Genomic DNA, 19,950 nt, shown 5'->3' with positions numbered 1-19,950 from the left:
TATCCTGTGTTTAACAGCAGAGATAATTCCCTGAAATTAACAGTTTTCAGTATTAAATTTTATTACTTTTCCGGGAGTGTCCCTACCATTATAAAAAGTTAAACATTGCCCTTTTTTTATATAAGCGGTTAACCATTAGCTTACAAATATTTCCTTATGAGTCTTTTTTAAGTTATGAAATCAAAAGTTATAAAATCAGAAGTAATAATGAAAGCTAAATGGCACACATCTATCACAAAAAAAAACAGTTAGGACATATGTTTTGTAGCAAAAATGGATAGTTTAGAAAGAAAAAATACAGTCTCCCTGGACTGTGAAGCCAGAAAACAGCTATTCACTGATTTATTGATGAATGACAGGTTGTTTATCAATAAAAAATACTTGAGAATACTAAATACAACAGGAGGGGTAAACTGATTGGGAATGACTCAGCAAATGAATTAAATAAAATGCAATTGCTCACAGATGCTTTTATAAACACACATCCTTTAATCGTGGGAGCGCAAGGTTTTCATGTTATATTCTTTGTTCCCTGGGGACTGATCCTCAAACAATGAAATCATTCTCTGTTTTTGGGGTGCTGCATGAACAAATACCCTAGTGACTGGGAACTCTTTTATTCATTCATGACAGATGTGAAATCTGTTGAGGTACGATGCTGAAAAACAGAAATCAGCTGGAGGGAGTGTGTGGGTAAAGGCTACTCACCATTTACTTTCAGTCTGGTCTTCCGCTCCACGGATCCAGCCTCATTGGTGGCCAAGCATTTGAAGTCCCCACTATGGCTGGCGGACGTGGAGCCAATCACGAGTGACCCATTCAGTGACACCGTGACCCCGATCCCTGATTGGTCGGGGTGTATTTCCAGCCCGTTTTTGAACCAGCGCACCTTTGGAGGGGGTGAGCCTGCAAGGGCATGCAGAGAGAGAGAGAGAGAGAGAGTGAAGTGGGGAAGGGAGCTGATCTGGGGTCAGCCTGAAACGAGGTAAAGCTTCCGCTGTAGGAATACTTCCTCGGACGGTTGCTTGCAAACAGGAAGAAAGTGGGTTCTCCATTTATCTCCTAGACGGATAGAATGGCAGGGGAAAATGTGCCAAAGTACTGCAGAGGTCTGCATCCGTTGTGTCGCCATCCTGTGATATTTCAAGATAAGTCAAAATACGACGATAGGGGGCGAGAGCCAAGCACAACATATTTGGAGATGCCTGATTTAAAGTGGCAGGGCAGAGATTTACAGCCACAGGAACAGAGGCCTGGGGTCAGGCACACAGAGGCTTGGTGTGGATGGGACCTACAGTTCAAAAGTGTTAATGTGTACATTCAGGTGCCCGAGGAGCCAGAAACAGATGTTTTCCCAAAGTTTCACAGGGTTAAAAAGCCTCAGAAGGCACCTCTCGGCTTTTATGGCCGACTCCAAAGGGGCCGTTCGGAGATCAGAGGAGTGCGTCCCTGACTTGCTAAATGTTTACCAAGTCCTGACAGCAAAGCACACAAGGAGAGAGAGAGAGAGAGAGAGAGAGGGAGAGAGGATGAAAAATGAACACACATCACATTCTGCATCCAAAAAAGAGAAAAAAAATCTCAGGAGACGTAACAAAAGAACCAAGGATAGTTTCCAACTGGGTCCTGCACTGAGCTCATGTTTACGGTTTAAAATACAGAAATGTATTACCTTACGGGCTCGGAGGAAAAACACGCTGTAGTGTAGAATGATATAAAAAACAAGTCCCTCATTTTTAAAGAATGACATATTTTTTTCAAGGCTCATTAAGCCTCCTCTCATTATCTGTTCAGATAAAAACCCCATACTGCTACAGAAAACAAACCTAGCTGTTTATGCAATGCAACATTATTGATTCTTTATCTCGGGGGTCAACAAGAAAGCTTTGCAGAATATGTAGCTACACATCTGCAAGCCTTGCACTCAAAACAACCTGCTTCAAAGACAATTAAAGGCAATAAACCAAACGAAATGCTCAGTTGGACCTACCAAAGATTCATAAGCCAGTCTTGTGTTGGTGCATCCCCGTTTTGTTCAGTTAAACACTTTTCCATGGACTCATTTTGGGAAAATGATCAATTCAAGCGTTTCCCCCCAGAGGACAGTACTTGAGAGACTTAATCATTAAGGCAGATAATACTTCTGCCACCCACAGCACACAGTGATTGGCAAGCTGTGATTTAAGTCTAAATCCGGCCTGGCTGGCAAACACTTCCTGCAAGGACATGTATTGCCGTACGCGCTTCGCGCATCGCAAAAGTTTTCTTTTTTTCTTTCCACGCATTCTCCAAGAGGGAGGAGCACGGGCTCCATCGCCATGCCGACGCTCCAGACATCCCTAATACATTTCCACAGTGCAGTGTCCACCGGCTGCAGCCTGTAATTAGCATTCCGCTCCCAGCGGGCACGCTCACTGCAGAAAGCAGATGTGGCCCAGGATGCGGGAGGCAAAATGATGTTCCAGCTGCTGCGCAGAACATGCCTGCCCCCACACGCGCGCGCACACAAACACACACACACACACAAACCTTACACTTTGTTGCCATGGCAGGTTTCCATCAAAACACCACCTATTTACATAACTTGTTCTTCTCGAGAAGTAAGGATGGTTGACATGTGTGCATGCTGACACAAACACATAGAACAAACACACACGCACACATACAGTATACACACGCGCATACAGGCACACCACAAGCTCACCCAACTACTAGCTGTATTCCCTCCCCTCTTTGCCAAGTGTGTGGGAGGTCGTTTGACTTAAATTGCATCATGCCCATCTTTGATAAAACTCCAGCAGTTAACTTCCACTGTTAGGTTAACTGATGGCAGTTTTGAGGCATTTCAGAATAGAAGCACAAACACACATTTTTACGCTCATTGTTAAGCTTGAGGAAGAAAAAACTTGAAGGCGACAGCACTGTGCAGGTGGGTACGGGTCTGATGGTTCCTCTTCTGGTTTGAAAGCAATCAAACCACATTCAGTGAATATTTCCTCTAACAGGTATGAAACAGCAATTTGCAAAGTACATTCAATGCCCTTGAAGAGTTTTTCTTCTTCACAAACACAGCTGTAGGCAGCCTCATTTAAATAAAACCAACAGGAACAGTAATTAACTACATGCATTGTCCCCTGTAGACTTTACGCACAAATAAATAATGCACAAAATAGCTATTTCCTGTGCCTGTAAACAAAATGTGGTATTAACCAAAAGAGTGGACAGTGTTTGTACTCTCAAAACCAGAGCCATCCCTAGACTTTTGGGGGCCCTAGGCAAAAAATTATTTGGGGGGGGCCCTCCAAACATTGGCACCTTCAGATTCTTCTGCTGTCAAAGAAAGGAGAGAAGGTGGGGCCCTGGGAGAGAAGGCAGGGCCCTAGGCACAGTGCTTGATCTGCCTAGTGGGATGGCTCTGCTCAAAACAAATGTAAAGACAAAATGGCAATTGGCTGATTTAGTATTCCTGCTGATCATCCCTCACCTAAATCATATGTATTGTGCTTCCAGATCCATACATACCTTGGGCAGGGCAGGGGATCACCACCTTGTCATTGGCCACTCTCTCCATGACATCATTTCCAGCCTCCACAAAGAAAGGAGCCTCTGAGGTGAATAGAACAAGGTCACATGGTCAGTCTAGCTGTTTGCTATGGTGACCACGGAAACATTCTTACATTCTCCGCACACTCAAACTGTGCCCCTCACTTCCTCTATCCCGTCAATCAGTTGACATCATGCCCTTTGAGGTCAACAAAGCAGTCAATCCATGGGCCAAAAAATAAATTAATCTTTCATGATCAGACAGTGGTTGGAAGAAAAACACCCAGCTGTCACATAAACACATGGCTGTGGTTTTATTTTTTATGTTCTTTTCTCCCAAACTGGGATCCCTAAATCCAACTGTCCATCAAAAAATCCCACTTCCCAAAACTTTTCTGAGGCATGTATAAAGTCTTCATTACCACTGCTGAAGTGTTATGCTATATTTAAATGTCTTCTTAATAAACCTTATTCAAATATTGAACCTCAATATAACATTTATTAATCCATAAAGGTGTTACATCATGTTCAGGAGGTATAGTTCATGCTTCATAAAGGCTTTTTGAATATGTGCTTTGCTTATAGTGAAAAGTGAAAAAAGGGGGAAGGGCAAAGAATGTCTGTGGTTCCTCAAGTACCCGCTTACCCAACACTTCCAGGGTCATTTCCATGGTATCTTGCCCGGCAGTATTCCTGGCCACACACTTGTAAGTCCCCCTATCAGAGTGGGCGACCCCTTGGATTCGGATTGCCCCGCCTTCCTTCAAAGGTGTCCCGTTGCGGAACCAGCTGATCTGAGGGGTGGGCTCTCCCTGAACCACACACGGCAGAGTAACAGTCTGACCAATCACAGCTTTCAGCAGTGGGGGTGTGGCCTGAATTCGGGGCTTAGCTGAAAAAAACGGTGCAGAATATTGTTTTACGTGTTAGTCGGACAGTTACTTTCAAACAACATGAAAGGTTATGTTCTTCTGGAGCCATTACAAAATGTATCAAATATTCTAGAGCACAGCGCAATTGTAAGAACTTTTGCAACTTTTGTTTAAAATTGGAATCAAATTGGAATTTGTAAAACTCAAAGGGGTGCTCTTTTTAACTGTATGCAAACAAAATGAGGTGCAGGTGTGTACCTTGTACTTGCAAATTGTAGGTGAGGGAAACGTTGCCTGCTGGGTTCACAGCAGAGCAGGTGTACTGTTTACTGTCAATCAGTCGTACGTTGCTAATTTTCAGAGAACCAGAGGGCAGCACACTGAACCTGGATCAGCCGGGGAGGGGGAAACAAGGTCAGTGTCAATAGGACTAATGCAAAAGCAAGTTATCTGTGGTCAGTTTCTGCTGCTGCTGATGATGATGACGTGTGATGTGTTAGCGGAAACAGACGGGAGCCCCTCTGTGGCAATATATGGGCTTAGTCCAGGCTGTAGCCACAGTCAGAACCTGCCGTCTCATAAGAGCTTCCAGGAGCAAGCCGCAGTTCGGGAAAATGGCAGCACACCCCAAAAGCTAAATGACCAGCTCAATGCCAATCTCATCTTCCAGACCTTGGCACAGGCCATCTCACCCACTGATATGGCTCCCAAACACACGAGGACAGAAAACAGATCAGCATATGGCTCATCCATCTACCTCCACAAGCACTGGCTCATCTGTGCACATGAGCAATGTGGAAAAATCGGGCTAATCAGTGAGGCAATACCACAGGTCCTCTTGACCCGGTGAAGAGGAGGCTATGTTTGGAACCTCTCATCCTAGGGGACCTTCGCTACTGTGGGAGGGGGGGTGGGGCTCCGGCTGTCCAGTGATGACTGATTTCCTTCTTTCCCGCTCTGTGCAGTCAGCTTCCTCTCAGGTGGGTTGCCTGAAGGCTAGGTTTGGGGTGGGGGCGGAAGGGCTGTGACGTGGAATGGGGAAGAATGGCGAACATTCCCGTAACTGAGGTGGCCCCCATAAAATATAGTTATGGGGGAAAGGCCGCATAGTACCCTCCCACGCCCCGTGATATTCATCATCCGGGGGCCTGCAAAAAAAATTTGGCGCGCTGTTTTTATGGCAGACAATCCCCCGGAGACTGAAACCTCACTCCATTTCTGAGCTGTCTTTTTCCGTTCGCGGCCCACAACACGCCCCCCCTCTCCCGTTTTCCAGGTGATCCCCCCCCCCACCCTCCCCACCCCTGTGTGCTGGCCTCATGCTGCTGCTCTGCTGTGGCTGCACCGAGACACTCAGCAGTCACTGCTTCCCAGACACACCGTCTCCCCCTGTCACCCATGGACTCCTGTTCCCTCCGCTCGCAAGCTGCCTGGGGGGACCTGCCCCTTTGGTGGCCCCCGTCGTGGGCGTCCGATGGACAAAGAGACACATCTGAGGACTTCATCTGGTTACATGTTCCTCTTCCCGACAGTAGTGGTTCCACATGTCTGGAATGAGCTCTGCCACTAAACTCTACGGGACCTGACTCTTCAAAAGCAAGCGACTAAATTGGATACAGCTGCTTGATGGCTGCTTCCTCTAAATGTTGGTTAAATCAAAGTCCATTGAAAGAGAACATGGTTGAGCAGACAGTCACTCTGGTTCATATAATGACTATGCTGTATAATGAGATGGTATGGCTGGTCCTTAGACTCCTCCCTGTTCCGTGTGGACATGTAAAATCCATGTTCTGTGAAAACACATCCCCTTACCAGGCTGTAATGGGCGGTATGGGATGGCCGTCCCTGCTCCATGTCACCAAAGGGGTGGGGATTCCCTTTGCTTCACAGGGAAGAATGACCTCTGATCCCACCTCAGCATCCATTTTCACTGGCTGTTTACTGGTCCTACTGACAATTTTTGGCTTTGCTAACAAGAGAAGAACATAAGAGGGCCATCGACTCAAATCAGATAGACTTTTACTCATTACAGTTTAATAGGCACATAAAGCTGTTATCTAAAAGAACCTCCACTAGATTATTGCCTGGTAATTTATGATGTGTAGCTACTTGAAGACTAATTTCATTGTACAAAAGTAGCTATCAAGCACACACTTATGTCATATATGAAAAAAGAGTATCGCTTACAAGAGTAAAGAATAAACACTTAATACAATCTCTCAACATAAAGCCATTTAAATGTACATAAATCATTTAAAAAATATTAAATATTTATGAGATGATGAATATAAATATTTTTTTGGAATGAGTAACTAGTACATAATATTCAAATATTCAATATTTATCCATCCCGCTTATTCCAGGTCAGGGTTGCGGGAGGTGCTGGAGCCTATCCCAGCATGCATTGGGCGAGAGCCAGGAATACACCCTGGACAGTTCTCAGGGCACTCACATCATTCACTCGCACACTCATACGAAGGGACAATTTACATTCTCCAATTAACCAAACCTAACCAGGCAGGAAACCAGAATACCCGAAGGAAACCCATGGTGACACAGGAAGAACATCAAACAGAAAGGCCCTGGATCTGCCGGCCCCGAACCGAGGACCTTCTTGCAATGAGGCTACAGTGCTACCCACTGCACCACTGTGCCTCCCTATTCAATATTCAACATCTCAGAAATATCAACGGCACACTTTATCTTGTTTGTACTAGAGCTCTTTCTCCCCTGCAGTAGGTTAAAGGGTGCTGTGTCTTACTGTTGACGCTAAGCTGCATCTCCTGGCTGGCGTACCCCACGGGGCTGGTGGCCGTGCAGACGTAGACACCAGCGTCCTTTTCGGAGGGGCTAAGGATGTGCAGGTGACCGGCCTTATCCACCCGGGCTGATGTTTGGTCCAGGGACAGGCTCTCCCTTCCCTGGAGGACAAGGCAGGCAGAATGCAGAACGCAGACTGAGATCAAACGTCAAAGGTACAGCACGTTCCGAGGCCTTCTCAAATTCCCAAAGTGCGATCCAAGGGCCGGTTTCCCCTCTTTCCCTTTAAGAGGAAGATGGCTTTAGCAGACTCACTTTCATGTGACAAGAATAGAGATGGACAATACCCTAGTGGAGCTAAGCTGACAATGCTGGAGATTGATGGATGAAAGGGAAAACTCACCCGACAAAGGAATAACCCCCCATGAAATGCCTCATTGGATGCTCGGTATATCTGCAAAAAATTTACTATTTCCTATCTGTTGCTATATCTGACTATTTCAGAGGAAGTAAAATGTATAAAATGGTCCCGAATTGCTCAAACTTTGCCAGACTCCATCAGGTAATAGTCGGTGTACGTTCCAAGGCAATTCATCACTTTGGTTTTTCATGAGCCAGGGCCAAAATTTTCATTAGCAAAATGAAGTTTCCAAGCAACAAGGATTACAACCAACCTTGGACCAGGAGACAGTTGGTTTCGGAACACCAGTGGAGTCACATGACAGAGTAATGGCCTCGTTCTCAGTGGCGACATAATGGAATGGACCAGGATTTATCTCCGGGGGAACTACGGGGAAGAAAGAACAAAACAAGGACAACAAAAGTTATCAGAGCATTAAACAGATTTGTAGGGTGAAAACAAATCTCAATTAGCTTACAGAAACATTGCAAATTAACTTCTAAGGACGCAAGATTTAACAGCACATCCAAGCGTGAACCTACGCCGCTGGGGATGTTAATTCATTCAAATGTGTTTACATTCGAAGCGGTGAGGCTGTTGTTTTTTTGTATTGACAGTCTTAGTTCTTCACTTAATTATTTTGTCTCAGTCTACTCAAAAGAAGGAGCAAGCAGTCGCCCTCACCATGGACCTCCAGGGTCATGGATATGTTCATGGACCCTGCCATATTAACGGCTGTGCAGACATATATCCCAGCATCCTCTGGTACAGCCCTGTCAACATACAGACTGCCGTCACTCCTGAGGAAGGTTCTGGAATTTAGCTGGACCTGTGGACAAGCACAAGGTATACATATTAACAGTATTATATATATATATAATATATATATATATATATCTCAGTTGTGCACATATAGATTCATTCTCATTCTGAAAGAAAAATCAAAATGACAGAAGATTCCCCATTGCTGTTCTTACTGGTTTTCCATTGTGTGTCCAATGCCTGTCTGGAAGAGGAATTCCATCCAATAACATGCAAGGAATGGTGAGGGATTGACCAATCACAGTGAAGAGTGTGGGGGCACCTTGAGCCAAAAGTGGAGGTTCTGTGGGCCAAGAGAGAAAAAACATAGAGACAAAAAGAGAGCTAGTGACTCATGAGTGGAAGGAGGCTCAGTGTAGGCTTATGAAAATCTGAATGCAGCTGCGACCGTTGGCTGAACAGAAAATGTATAAACAAGGTTACAGGAAGAGCTGCTGCAAAGCTCTCTCATGTACTAATGCTACCGGGTGTTCCTTATCAGCAAGCAGAGAAAACAGTACTGGGTCCATGCCCGTGCCATGAAGATACTGACCCAGACCAGAGATGGTGACCCTGGCCTCTTTCCTGATGGATCCATACTGATTTTGAGCCTCACAGATGTATACACCTTCGTCATCCAGCCACGCACCTGAGGAGAGATTCACACAGGTTACACATTTTGCTTCAGTCATAGCCAGGTAAGAAAAGGCCTAATACAGCTACACTACCCTGGCACAGGGGGCAGACCCCATGGAAGGAGGGGTAGCAGATGGGCTGGGCACGGCAGTTCAACTGCTTCCTGAAATTCAAAAGCAGTAACTGCAATAAAACAGTATGCGGCCTGCTGCATAAAAATATAACACAGCGCTGTGTCTGAATCAGCGCTCTGCTCCTTCTCCTGGTCTTCTTCTTGCCAGGACCCAAAGTATCGACGTGGGGGAAATCAGCATGTCTATCCGTGCTCTGGTCTCTATGTCAAAGATCCGGCGGTCTATAAAAGTTCATATTTTTTGTAATGCTTCCCTTGAGAACGATCAATGAAGAATTTCTAGTATTTGGTAATGTCACCTGGAAATATTTTACAAGCCCTGAGTGAGTCAGAAAACTGAGAGGGCTGTCATTGCATTTTCCACATTCCCATAATCCTCTCTGACATGCCATTCACAGAGCAGAGCTTGGCTCATTCTAGACTGGTACTCAGCTTATTGGCCAAGTGTGTCACAGTGAGATTTATGGCGAACTACACTGGCTGTAGACGTGATACCTCATGGAGCATGGTCTAGGGGTTTGAGGGTGTAGGTGAGGGTGAGGGTGAGGGTGAAGATGGTGGTGTGAGGGCAGTTGTAACTCACTGTGGATCAGGAGCGCCCCAGACTCGACCTGCATGCTGCCACTGTTCCCATCATGCCTGGTGGGGATCATCAACCCGCCCTTTCGACGCCAAGCGACCGTAGGAGTGGGGAAACCATGAGCCATGCAGGGCAACGTCACATTCTCCCCAATGTTGGCAGTGACATCACCAGGGGTCTCCAAGAAATGTGGAATCACTGCATAGGCGAAGGTGCATGTGGGAGGAATGACACATCATGGCTTTTAACTTAAGAGTTTCACACATAAGCATGTTTTCTATGAAAGGATTTGGACATCTTGAAATATGTTCCTCTAAATAAAATCTATTGTTCATTGTGAAAAGTTGGGATTTGCATTATTGTGCTTCAGTGGTTTGTTATTGCAAGACTGTGCTAGTTACATAGTATAGGATTCATATTCCTCAAATATACAGACAATGGAGGTAGGCAAACTGACCTCCGACCTCTAGAGTGATCGTGGCAGAGGACGTCCCTGCAGAGCTGCTGGCCTCACAGCGGTACTCCCCTGCATCTCTCTCCTGCACCTCTCCAAAATGCAGTGTCCCACGATGGGTGTGCTGTCCTGCAAATGGTAGTGTCCCAACCTGCAGATCGCCTAAGGACACACATGTACCGAAAAATCCACACCGACACATAGACACACACACGCACACATGCGCACACACACACACACACACACACACACACACACATATAGTGTCACACTGACTTCATTGACAACCCACACAAATGTACAAAAACTGTAGATTTGTTGCGAATGAATGTAATCCATTCCTTCAATTCTGCATGAGTGCATTGCCATGGTGATCGTGTTTACCTTTATACCATTTAACCAGAGGGGGCGGGTCCCCTGTAGCTTGGCACTCTAACGTGGCATCTCCACCGGCAACTGCAAGCACAATCTGTCTGCTTGCTGATATGGCTGGGGCTTCTGTGGAAGGAGAGAGAAATACGACTATTAAAACGTACCAAAGGGCAGCTCCACCGATCTTACCCCAAACTTCAAGAGTTATTTCTGTTTAAATATACAGTTAAATGCAAAAGTATTGGGACAATGCCATTTTTGTGATACAGTTCAAAGTCTGTTTAAAAAACCACATGAAATAAATACATTTTTTGGTGAATTTTGCCTAATAGTCATTAAAAAATACAAATTTGATTAGTACTCAGGAAAAATAACCAATTTGACACAACTGTCTTGCTTTGGAATTTAAGTATGTTCATATTCAACAAAGCACAAGCAACGGTCATAATAATAGCACAGCTTGAATGGAAATGTATATTTAACACACTAGGGGGAAATACAGTTGTCCCACTTATTAAAAATAGCAGCAATGCCGACATCACATACCCTAGTCTGTGTAAGGACAGAGCCAGACAAATAAATGCAACAAAAGCAGTGAAATTATCAAAATGGAGACTGCGATGGGGCTGAGCATCTCGGCAGGGTCCTGTCAAGTGACAAGATCATATGAGTTCCACTAAAATTGACCCCTGTCCCCACAAAAAAGAAGTAAAAATCCAGCGCACTTGGTGAAAAAGTGTCATGATGTTCAGTCATTGAGGCAACCACTGACAGACATGCAGGTTAAAAACTCGACCCAGCAAGTTGTCAGACCTACTGACAATAAATCAGAAAATGTGCTGCTGTCAATCAAACCCCCTCTTCTTCCCAGCAGTCAGCTGACACGGCCCAGTCCATCACCCACCTGTGTAGATCAGGGTCGCCGTCTGGGTGGCGGTTCCGGCCTCATTGGACGCCAGGCATGTGTAGTTCCCAGCATCCTCCGGGGCGGCGTCTCTGATTGTCAGCGTTCCATGTTTAGAAATGGATACCCTGAATGGAATTGGGGAAGGCATGTTTAGCAGTGACACAATAACCCACTTGCATCTGGCACTTCAACACATATAAATATATACTTCCCCATGCTGCCTTTGATGGTACTCTATAAACAACAAGATGTATTTCTTTTGTATACTTCTACTTTCTCTAAACATACACAGCACATTTAAATGTTTGACCTGTTCTTTTCCTGCACATTGCTCATTAAGAATTTTCCAGAAAATGAATACACCTGGAATGAATGAGTCAGCAGGCAAGGGAAAAAACTTTAAAATTAAAGACGCTGCAAAAAGGTCAATGAACGCATTCATCCTACCAACAACTAGTATAGTTTCCTAGTCAGTACAGGTTGAGAACCTCTCAAAAGCCAAAATCGCATTTTAGTAATGTGTGTAAACATGAAGAGAAGAAGTATGATATAACTGACAAAGATTTTTTTTTAATATAGCATGATAAATGGAAACCCCAAAATGGTATGAGCTGGAGACTGTGCATACACTTCAAAGAGTTCGGGTGACTTATAGGCACAGGTTTAAACTCTACACACACAGCAAGAGGTTGATAGGCTGGTGTATGTGTGTACATGTGCAAATGTGTGTGCGTGGTGGTGGTGGTGGGGGGGGGTACCTGCGTCTGCTTGTGATGAAGAGGTTTCCATGGCTCCAGGTGGTCTGTGGCCGAGGGGAACCAGATGCAGTGCAGGCAAAGTGGACTTCGCCCCCCCTGGAGAACTTCAAGGATCGGGGCATCACCATCACAGAGGGCACCTCTGCCGAAAAGAACCCCGAAACGGTTTGATTACTCACCGCCGCCTTTCAGCCTCACGTAACGGGTCAGTCACCCCAAGGACACACCCCGGGATCACCGCAATTAAACCAAATCTCCGAAGATGAGCACCAGCAGGGGGGCGGAGCCTCGGACGAAGCCGTGACGAGATCAAGTCAAGCAATCACCGCGAGAAAGACCACTCTCATCTGAGCCTGCGTTCTTAATGACAGCCCAAGCGTTTCAACAGCTAAATATCCATAACGGTACCTCAATTTTATTTACTTTTCTTTTTTTTTTTAAAAACCTGCACTAATTTTCCTGATTTTGCCGCATTGCAGTTTCAAGCATTTCGAGAGAAGTAGTAGAGAAGCGGAGCGCTCCACTGGCTGAATCACAATCTGTAATAGAGACCAGATGTCACTCTCCCTGGAGTGCACGTGGATCCAGTGTTTGAACTCTTTACCGCATGTTCAATATTCACGAAAATATCGTTTGAAAAACAAGTGGAAACTGTAAAATCTGAAACTGACAAATATTTGTACATACAAAGCAAAACACTTTGTCGGAACAAGGAACAAGGGTCAGACAAATATTAAACAAAGAAATTTAATGAAGTAAATGCTAGCAAGGAAGCGCTACCGATACTTTTTCTTTTCGTAGAAGTGGTTTGAGGACTGCAACACTAAACTGCTGACTGAAGTTTCTGGTGATGGGCAAGAGGTGATGCAACTGCTACGGCAACTGGTTGCTAGGCTGTTGCAGCGGGTGGCAGTTACCTGGGACCAGAAGCCAAACGATGGCTCCGCTCTCTCCCTGCGTGTTGGAGGCCACGCACTGGTACTCCCCAGAGTCCTGCGGCCGAACGCCGCTGATCTCCAGGGAGGTGTTTCGCAGCACCCTCACCCTCCCCGTGTGACCTGCCAGGCCCCGCCCATCCCGCCGCCACGTCAGGTTGTGGCGCGTGGAGCCCTCCACCAGGCAGGTCAGCACAGCCACGCCCCCCGGGGCAGAGGTCACATTCAGGGGGGGTTTCAGCACCGGATGGGGGTCTAGCTCAGGGACACAGTGGAGGATGAGGAGGGTATTTTGGTTAACCACAGCAAGAGGTTAACCAAATCCAGCAAATACAGTATGAAGAATAAGTTACTCCTTCTCAGCACAGTGCATTGTTTGAACAATTTCCTATTTATTAATTACAAAGATTTCCTATTTATTCATTACATTCCATTCACGGTAGCAGCAATACATTTTATGGAGACATTTGGCATGTTTGTGTGTGTATGTGTGTGCACATGTGCATGTGTGTGTGTATACGCGTGTTTGTGCATGTGTGTATGTATACTATGGACACAGACCTCTCACTGTTAGCTGTGTATGAGCTTGTCCCTGTCCAGCACTGCTCTGAGCCACACACTCATACTGGCCCTCATCATCTGCTGAGGCATGTGGGATTTCCCATGATGCTTTGGAAGAGGACCTACAGAAAAACATATCACATGGTGTGTCACCACAGGGGAGAAAGGGAGCCCTGAACCCTAGGGAATGCTGTCATTCTTGCATTTCAAAGCTCATCTGGATATGGTGACATCACATCAGCAAAGAACACGATTTCTTCAGTAAATCACTTACACCCTTGAAGCATTTTGGTTTACAAAATATTACACGTTTATTATTCAATATTATATTTGATATCCCCCCAGGCTAATGGGAAATTGCATTTTCAGAATGAAGGCTGTTATACCATAGATGCAACCTAGCAGTTTTCTGAAAAAAGACACAGAATCAATTTTTAGCAGCTAACCAGAGACCTAGTACTCGAAAAATAATGAAAATTTCAAGATGTATAAGTGTTATAAAGAGGGTATAAAGAGTGTATAGCACTGACACATCTATGTAAGAACAGGTGTGAAATTATTCACTGAGATGTTAAGTTAACTATGGTACGGAACTATGGTTGCCAGAAGGAAAACACAACTCACTGGAAGAATTTCTCCTCCCCAAGCCTGACTCCGCCTCTCGTGAATCTCAGCCTATAGGGAACCTCACTCTCCACAGAACATTCAATCACAGCAGGCAGCATGTAGAAGCCCTTTATAGTACTGGGCATGTTCACTACCGGAGACTCTGTTGGGGGACAGAAATCCACTTGTCAGTATAAACTAGTAAGTATCTAACACATTTGTATTTATTTAAACTATTTTAACCAGGATGCCACACTGAGATTAAAATCTTTTTTTGAGAAACACCAGGCCAAATAAAGAATAGGGCATATATCATCCAATATTTTAAAAGAATGACACAACACAAAGACCATAGATAACGGCATGCTACATGGCATGAGTGTGCCGCATCGAGTTATGTCATGACGGGGCATGAGGAAGTGACTCCTGCCTGGGACGACGTTGGTGTAGGAGACGCTGGACAGTCGCTGGAAACGATATCCTTCCGAGTCCTTCCCGGAGACCTTCAGGAAGAAGCTCTCAGAAGGGGTGCGGAATTCGGGAACGTTCCAGAGCCCACGGTTTCCGCGGTCCTCGGGCAGGGGGATGGGGAAGTTTCGCAGGGGGCGTCCAGATGCTGAAACCAGCTCTACGTGACTGAGCAGCCCTGGGGGGGTCAGACCCGTACACCTCAACAGCACATGAGCCGGGACACCTGTGACCACAGGAGGGGCAGGAGACGTATTATCAGAGATCACAGATACATAGTCATGCAAAATATATACATACATCCATAATCATACTGCAAACAGACGTGCACTGGCACGTATTCACATACACTACACACACTTGCAAAGCACCATCAACCGGCAGAAGTGCACCCACATACAAATATACAAACTTACACATGAACACATATATGCCCATGCACGCACATGTGGCCCACACATGCACACACACATTCATGCACACAAATTGGACATGTGCATACTCTGCATATATACACATAATCACATGTATGCTCCCCTACATTGTTAGGACATTGCCAATGTCAGTAAAAAATCTGTTGCCTGTGCAAACCCTGTTGCCTTCCACTTCCGGTCAAACCCTTATTGGATAAAACACTGTCACATGATTTAAAAAGTTTGGTACATTGTTTTGCACACATATTCCATGTATAAGTTCCTGGTATGTTAGTTCACATAGTTGCCTGTGCGTACGGTAGGCCTTCCATATAGGCCTTTCTACAGTTCACTTGCTTTAGCTAACTGCTAGGCCTTCCATATAGGTCTTTCTACAGTTCACTTGCTTAACCTAACTGCTAGGCCTTCCATATAGGCCTTTCTACAGTTCACTTGCTTAACCTAACTGCTAGGCCTTCCATATAGGCCTTTCTACAGTTCACTTGCTTAACCTAACTGCTAGGCCTTCCATAAAGGCCTTTCTACTGTTAATTTACTGTAGGTAACTACTTAGCGAACAGTGCTTTAGCCAGCAGGCTAATAACAGTAAGACTGTCCAACCAAGATCCTATGTGCTTACAGTGCTTTAGCCAGTAGGCTAATAATGACAATACTGTCCAACCCAGTTCTTACGTGAACAACATAGTTACTGTTTCCAATAAGGGGTCGCTATGTATGAAAGACACCAGTTCCGGAACTAGACCAGAAGTGGAAGGCAACAGGTTTTGCACGGGCAACAGATTTTGTACTGATGAGGGCAGCTAAAGTGTGAAGTACCTTGAACGGGCCGCTCCCTGGTGTTGTTGAACTCTGTCACTGGCGTGCTGGAGAATCCCGCCCGGAAGTCCAGGTTGCTGACCCCCGTGACCCTGAGAGTGTGGCGTCCGCTGCAGCCAGACTGGGCAAAAAGGCAGGAGCTTAAACCGGCAGCACAGACAGAGAAACGCCATTGTGCAGAAAACCACAGCTGGTACAAAACCAGAACAGCAACTGCTGTGCAATCTGGAACCACACAGCACATATCAGGGCACATCTTGCATCAGTGTTTGGAAACACTTTGATGCTGGCAGACATGTATTACCCTGATAGCGATAAATTGTCTACTTCTTTCAAAATGCAGCACAGACCTGTGTTTAATCCATGCAGAATGTCACAGACACATGGAGGAGGACTGAGGATAGAGTACCTTCAGCGTCCACGTTCCTGGCCGGGGGTATTTCAGGTTAACCACGCGGGCAGAGTTTGGGATATTCAGCAGTTCTGTTAGCCCCTGCGCCTCTCCGACACTGCGGCCTAAAAACACACACAATCAGCCACACTTTCGAACTCACACAAGGGACCATTACAAAACAACTGAGGACACCTGGCATCCTGCCCACATCCCGCAAGTGAGGACACACTGGCATCCTGCCAAGGCTGCTAGGGCAGACAGTGATGGACTGCGTGCTTATGAAATTAAAATGAAGGAAATCAAACACAAAAAATAGATCCTAAGCAGACAAATACCACTGACCACAGAACAAACCACACACACGGCTGTACCGCACGCAAAAGCCACGCATCATACCATAAGGGTCCTTCAGTTCGATCTGTGGGGCGGGGCCACTGAGGGACACGGTGACCTCTTTCAGACTGGGGTCGAAGGGCACCTCCCACTGGTTCTCCTGGGCGGTTTCGTGGTTGGAGGACAGCAGGTGGACCTTCATGGCCTGGACAGTCTCCTCCACCCACTTGAGAACCTGTCAGGGGTCAGGGCGAGGACATGTCTTTAGACTGGGGCAGAATATGTATGGCAACCTGCCAAGACAGCCAACAGCTGAACAGACGGTACCTGGGATCCCTCAGATTTGCTTGTGTTACATCTTTATCCCAAAAACCGAAAGGTGGGGGCTTGCCTGAAGGAGCAGTGCTTTTTTGTGACGCTGTGGGCCAGCTGCTCTTCATCAGAAGAAATGTAGGTTCAGACACCTAACAATATGTCCCTCCATAACCATAAAGGGAAAAAATGGAGAATGGGGAATGTCTTGTGTACTGTACAGCATGGAATGCATCTTGTTAAATGTTTCTCTTTCAGGCAGAATGGTTAATGCTCCTCTGAGACGGTCTAGCCTGGTGCAAGCTTTACCCTGTCAGAAAGGGACACTCATCGCTTTTTTAATGCTGAGGAGGAAGGGTTAAGGCCATGCGTTAATCAAGCCGGAAAGTGCTCCATATTATTCACAAGTTTAATATGCAAAATCAGTTACAGAAATGAATGGCTTTCTGTTCTGTCAAAGGTTTTGCTTAAAATAGCGGTTGCAATCTGCGTTGCCATTTGCATTGGTTTATGTTCTGAAATGAGGGAAATGGACAAGTTATCAGTCCCAAAGTAGCTAAGCCAGGCTCAAATTTCCAGAGGCTGTCTGATTTTATTCCCAGCAGCATGCTAATATCATAATTATTGGGCAAGACTATTATAATAAGTACTCAACCCCCCATTGACCGTTGTTCTTTCTGAGACATTGCAGAGAAATGGGTTGGAACACCTTAAAACCATTACAGTGATGTAATCCTAATGGTAATAACAGATAGGGAATGATACCGCTGCAAATTACTCACACACTGTTAAGCCTGTACTCCCTCACCACATAAGTAAGAAACCAACATATGTGCAAAGTGATCTGCTTCAGGTTTACAATTTGCTCCGTGAAACTTTATGGCTAAAAACATTTGTCCAGCATTTGACACATTTAAAAACAGTTTTGTGGCCAGGACCACCAGTTAGCAGGCAAGTTGTTATTTCTTACCTCAGTAACACAAGCCAAGGGGTATTGTTTCAGTCTTAGGAGACGGGAGTAGGTTAACACATCTTAATAGATTTAAGAATAACACAGTAAATTGGGGCAGGCCAGGTCCTCTGACAATTGAATAACCCAGACCTCGCCTCACACTCTCTCTCTCTCTCTGGCTCCACTCGTTGCTGACAGCAGCTGGTTCCCCTCTCTAATTTTTGCAGCTGGAAACAGCTGTAATGTCTGCCACATGTGCAGCTAATCCCCAGCGAGACCTGAAAGAACGGCTTTGCAGTGACCCACGTCTGCGTCCAGAAACGGGGATGCTGTTGCTGCCTCAGAGGCCAGAGGATAAGAGCTGGTATCTTCCCATGACCGCAGGCAAAAACACCAGACCCAGGAACTGGGACCCACTGGCACCCACCACAATCTGTCTTCCCATTTGCAGAACTCCGTACGACAGCAAAATATTCAGTGCAAAATAAACTCTGATAGGGCATTTTTGACTGAAGAGCACATTAATCCCCACTGGACTCATGTAAACTGTTTAGCACTGGGGATTTTGCTGTGTGTGCCTATGTCATGGAACACTGGGGGGAATGGATCCCACGATCTCCAGTAGGAAGGCTTTGGAATTTTATCAGCTGAGGCCACCTGAAGCCAAAAAACCACACCTTCACTGTTTCTGAGAATCCCGTTGGTTTTGGAAGCGGGACGGGATGCGGGGTGGACGACGGGGGGGGGGGGGGGGGTCAGTCGAGGGAAAGCAGTCATCCCTTTGACCTCAGTTCAGACATTCTCTCTCATTCACTCCACCACACCACCCCCACCCCTCCTCCCCCGCCAGCACCAGACAGGCTGATCGATTGTGCGGCGAGGGTTTCCGTGGTGTCGCGACCGTGCCCTCAGACCGGGGGGGCGGCTGCCCCCCCGCCGGGGGTTAACATGCAGTCCCAGCCCCGGCCCCGGGAGGAGTGAGGGGACGGGAACTCGGGAATTACAACGTAATCAAGACCAGATGCTACGCCCCGCTGACCCCCGCCACGGCCTCCCCTTTCAACGGGAACGTCAAAACACCTGCCCGCCGTTTTCCTGCGACGGCACCCCAAGAGCATACCCCACATCTGCCTTCCCTTCCCTTCTCTCTCAGGCTATTGGGGCGGAACCACAGAACCCGGCTTTGTTCCGGCTACTGCAAGAACACGAGACGGGACCCTGGATGCAAACGTTTCATTTCCTCCCCATCCCTCCATGACCAATAATTCCCTGTTCTCTCATTACCCCTCACCTGCTGGTCTGACTGACAAGGAGGCCATTAAGGGGTAATGTTATCGCTGACTTCTGGAAAATATGTTAGGGTGCCAGGTTGGGAAAACCCCCCATGGGAATCAGGCATGTTTAAATGCATAAGGCATAAGGCATGTTTAAATGCATGCACGAATAGGTTCTTGCATTTGACACAACTTAATGTAATATAAATATACCTGTCAGCATGTGGTTAAGAAAGGTTTTAATGAGGACATTCTCCCCTGGATTTCCCCCGTTAAATTGTTCTTCCTTTGGCTTGGTGTGTATGTGTGTGTGTGTGTGTGTGTGACATGAGATATTTATATGTGACACATCACAGAAGCGGAGGAGAAAAGGATTGTGGGGCTTCTCATGATTCTGACATACAGCAGCCTCAGTCATTTCCCTTAAAAACTACTCCCTGTTCTTCACAAGGATGTCCTCCATCTACCCAAGAATCACAGCAAGAATAGACGTTGGTCTCCTCACCAGGAGAAAAAAGGCTCAAACCTGAAATCACAAGCTCCATTTCTGTTTTTTTTGTTACCGGTCGGAATGTTTATTATCTTCAATTCACATCGGATGTCACGGCCCTTCCGTTTTAAAGACAGGTCACACAGTAGAGTCACAGTG

General features: G+C 46.1%; 1 protein-coding gene across 1 annotated transcript in view; it reads right to left on the bottom strand.

Moving 5' to 3' along the window:
* Positions 1-19,950, bottom strand: part of hmcn2 (hemicentin 2) — a 61,799-nt gene that overhangs the window by 34,526 nt on the left and 7,323 nt on the right. The window contains exons 5-26 of the mRNA XM_064354367.1: positions 16,827-16,998; positions 16,446-16,552; positions 16,037-16,157; positions 14,749-15,012; positions 14,337-14,481; positions 13,713-13,834; positions 13,134-13,406; positions 12,217-12,358; positions 11,456-11,583; positions 10,564-10,677; positions 10,183-10,341; positions 9,729-9,923; positions 8,930-9,025; positions 8,553-8,680; positions 8,260-8,404; positions 7,850-7,962; positions 7,177-7,336; positions 6,228-6,384; positions 4,674-4,801; positions 4,190-4,435; positions 3,523-3,606; positions 709-906 (exon numbers count right to left, since the gene is read on the bottom strand). Coding sequence (XP_064210437.1) covers positions 709-906; positions 3,523-3,606; positions 4,190-4,435; positions 4,674-4,801; positions 6,228-6,384; positions 7,177-7,336; positions 7,850-7,962; positions 8,260-8,404; positions 8,553-8,680; positions 8,930-9,025; positions 9,729-9,923; positions 10,183-10,341; positions 10,564-10,677; positions 11,456-11,583; positions 12,217-12,358; positions 13,134-13,406; positions 13,713-13,834; positions 14,337-14,481; positions 14,749-15,012; positions 16,037-16,157; positions 16,446-16,552; positions 16,827-16,998 — 3,397 coding nt within the window. The remainder of the gene's footprint in view (positions 1-708; positions 907-3,522; positions 3,607-4,189; positions 4,436-4,673; positions 4,802-6,227; positions 6,385-7,176; positions 7,337-7,849; positions 7,963-8,259; positions 8,405-8,552; positions 8,681-8,929; positions 9,026-9,728; positions 9,924-10,182; positions 10,342-10,563; positions 10,678-11,455; positions 11,584-12,216; positions 12,359-13,133; positions 13,407-13,712; positions 13,835-14,336; positions 14,482-14,748; positions 15,013-16,036; positions 16,158-16,445; positions 16,553-16,826; positions 16,999-19,950) is intronic.

Source organism: Anguilla rostrata, chromosome 10 (genome assembly GCF_018555375.3).
Source record: "Anguilla rostrata isolate EN2019 chromosome 10, ASM1855537v3, whole genome shotgun sequence".
Classification (NCBI taxonomy): domain Eukaryota; kingdom Metazoa; phylum Chordata; class Actinopteri; order Anguilliformes; family Anguillidae; genus Anguilla; species Anguilla rostrata.
This window is presented reverse-complemented; position numbering and strand designations above follow the sequence as displayed.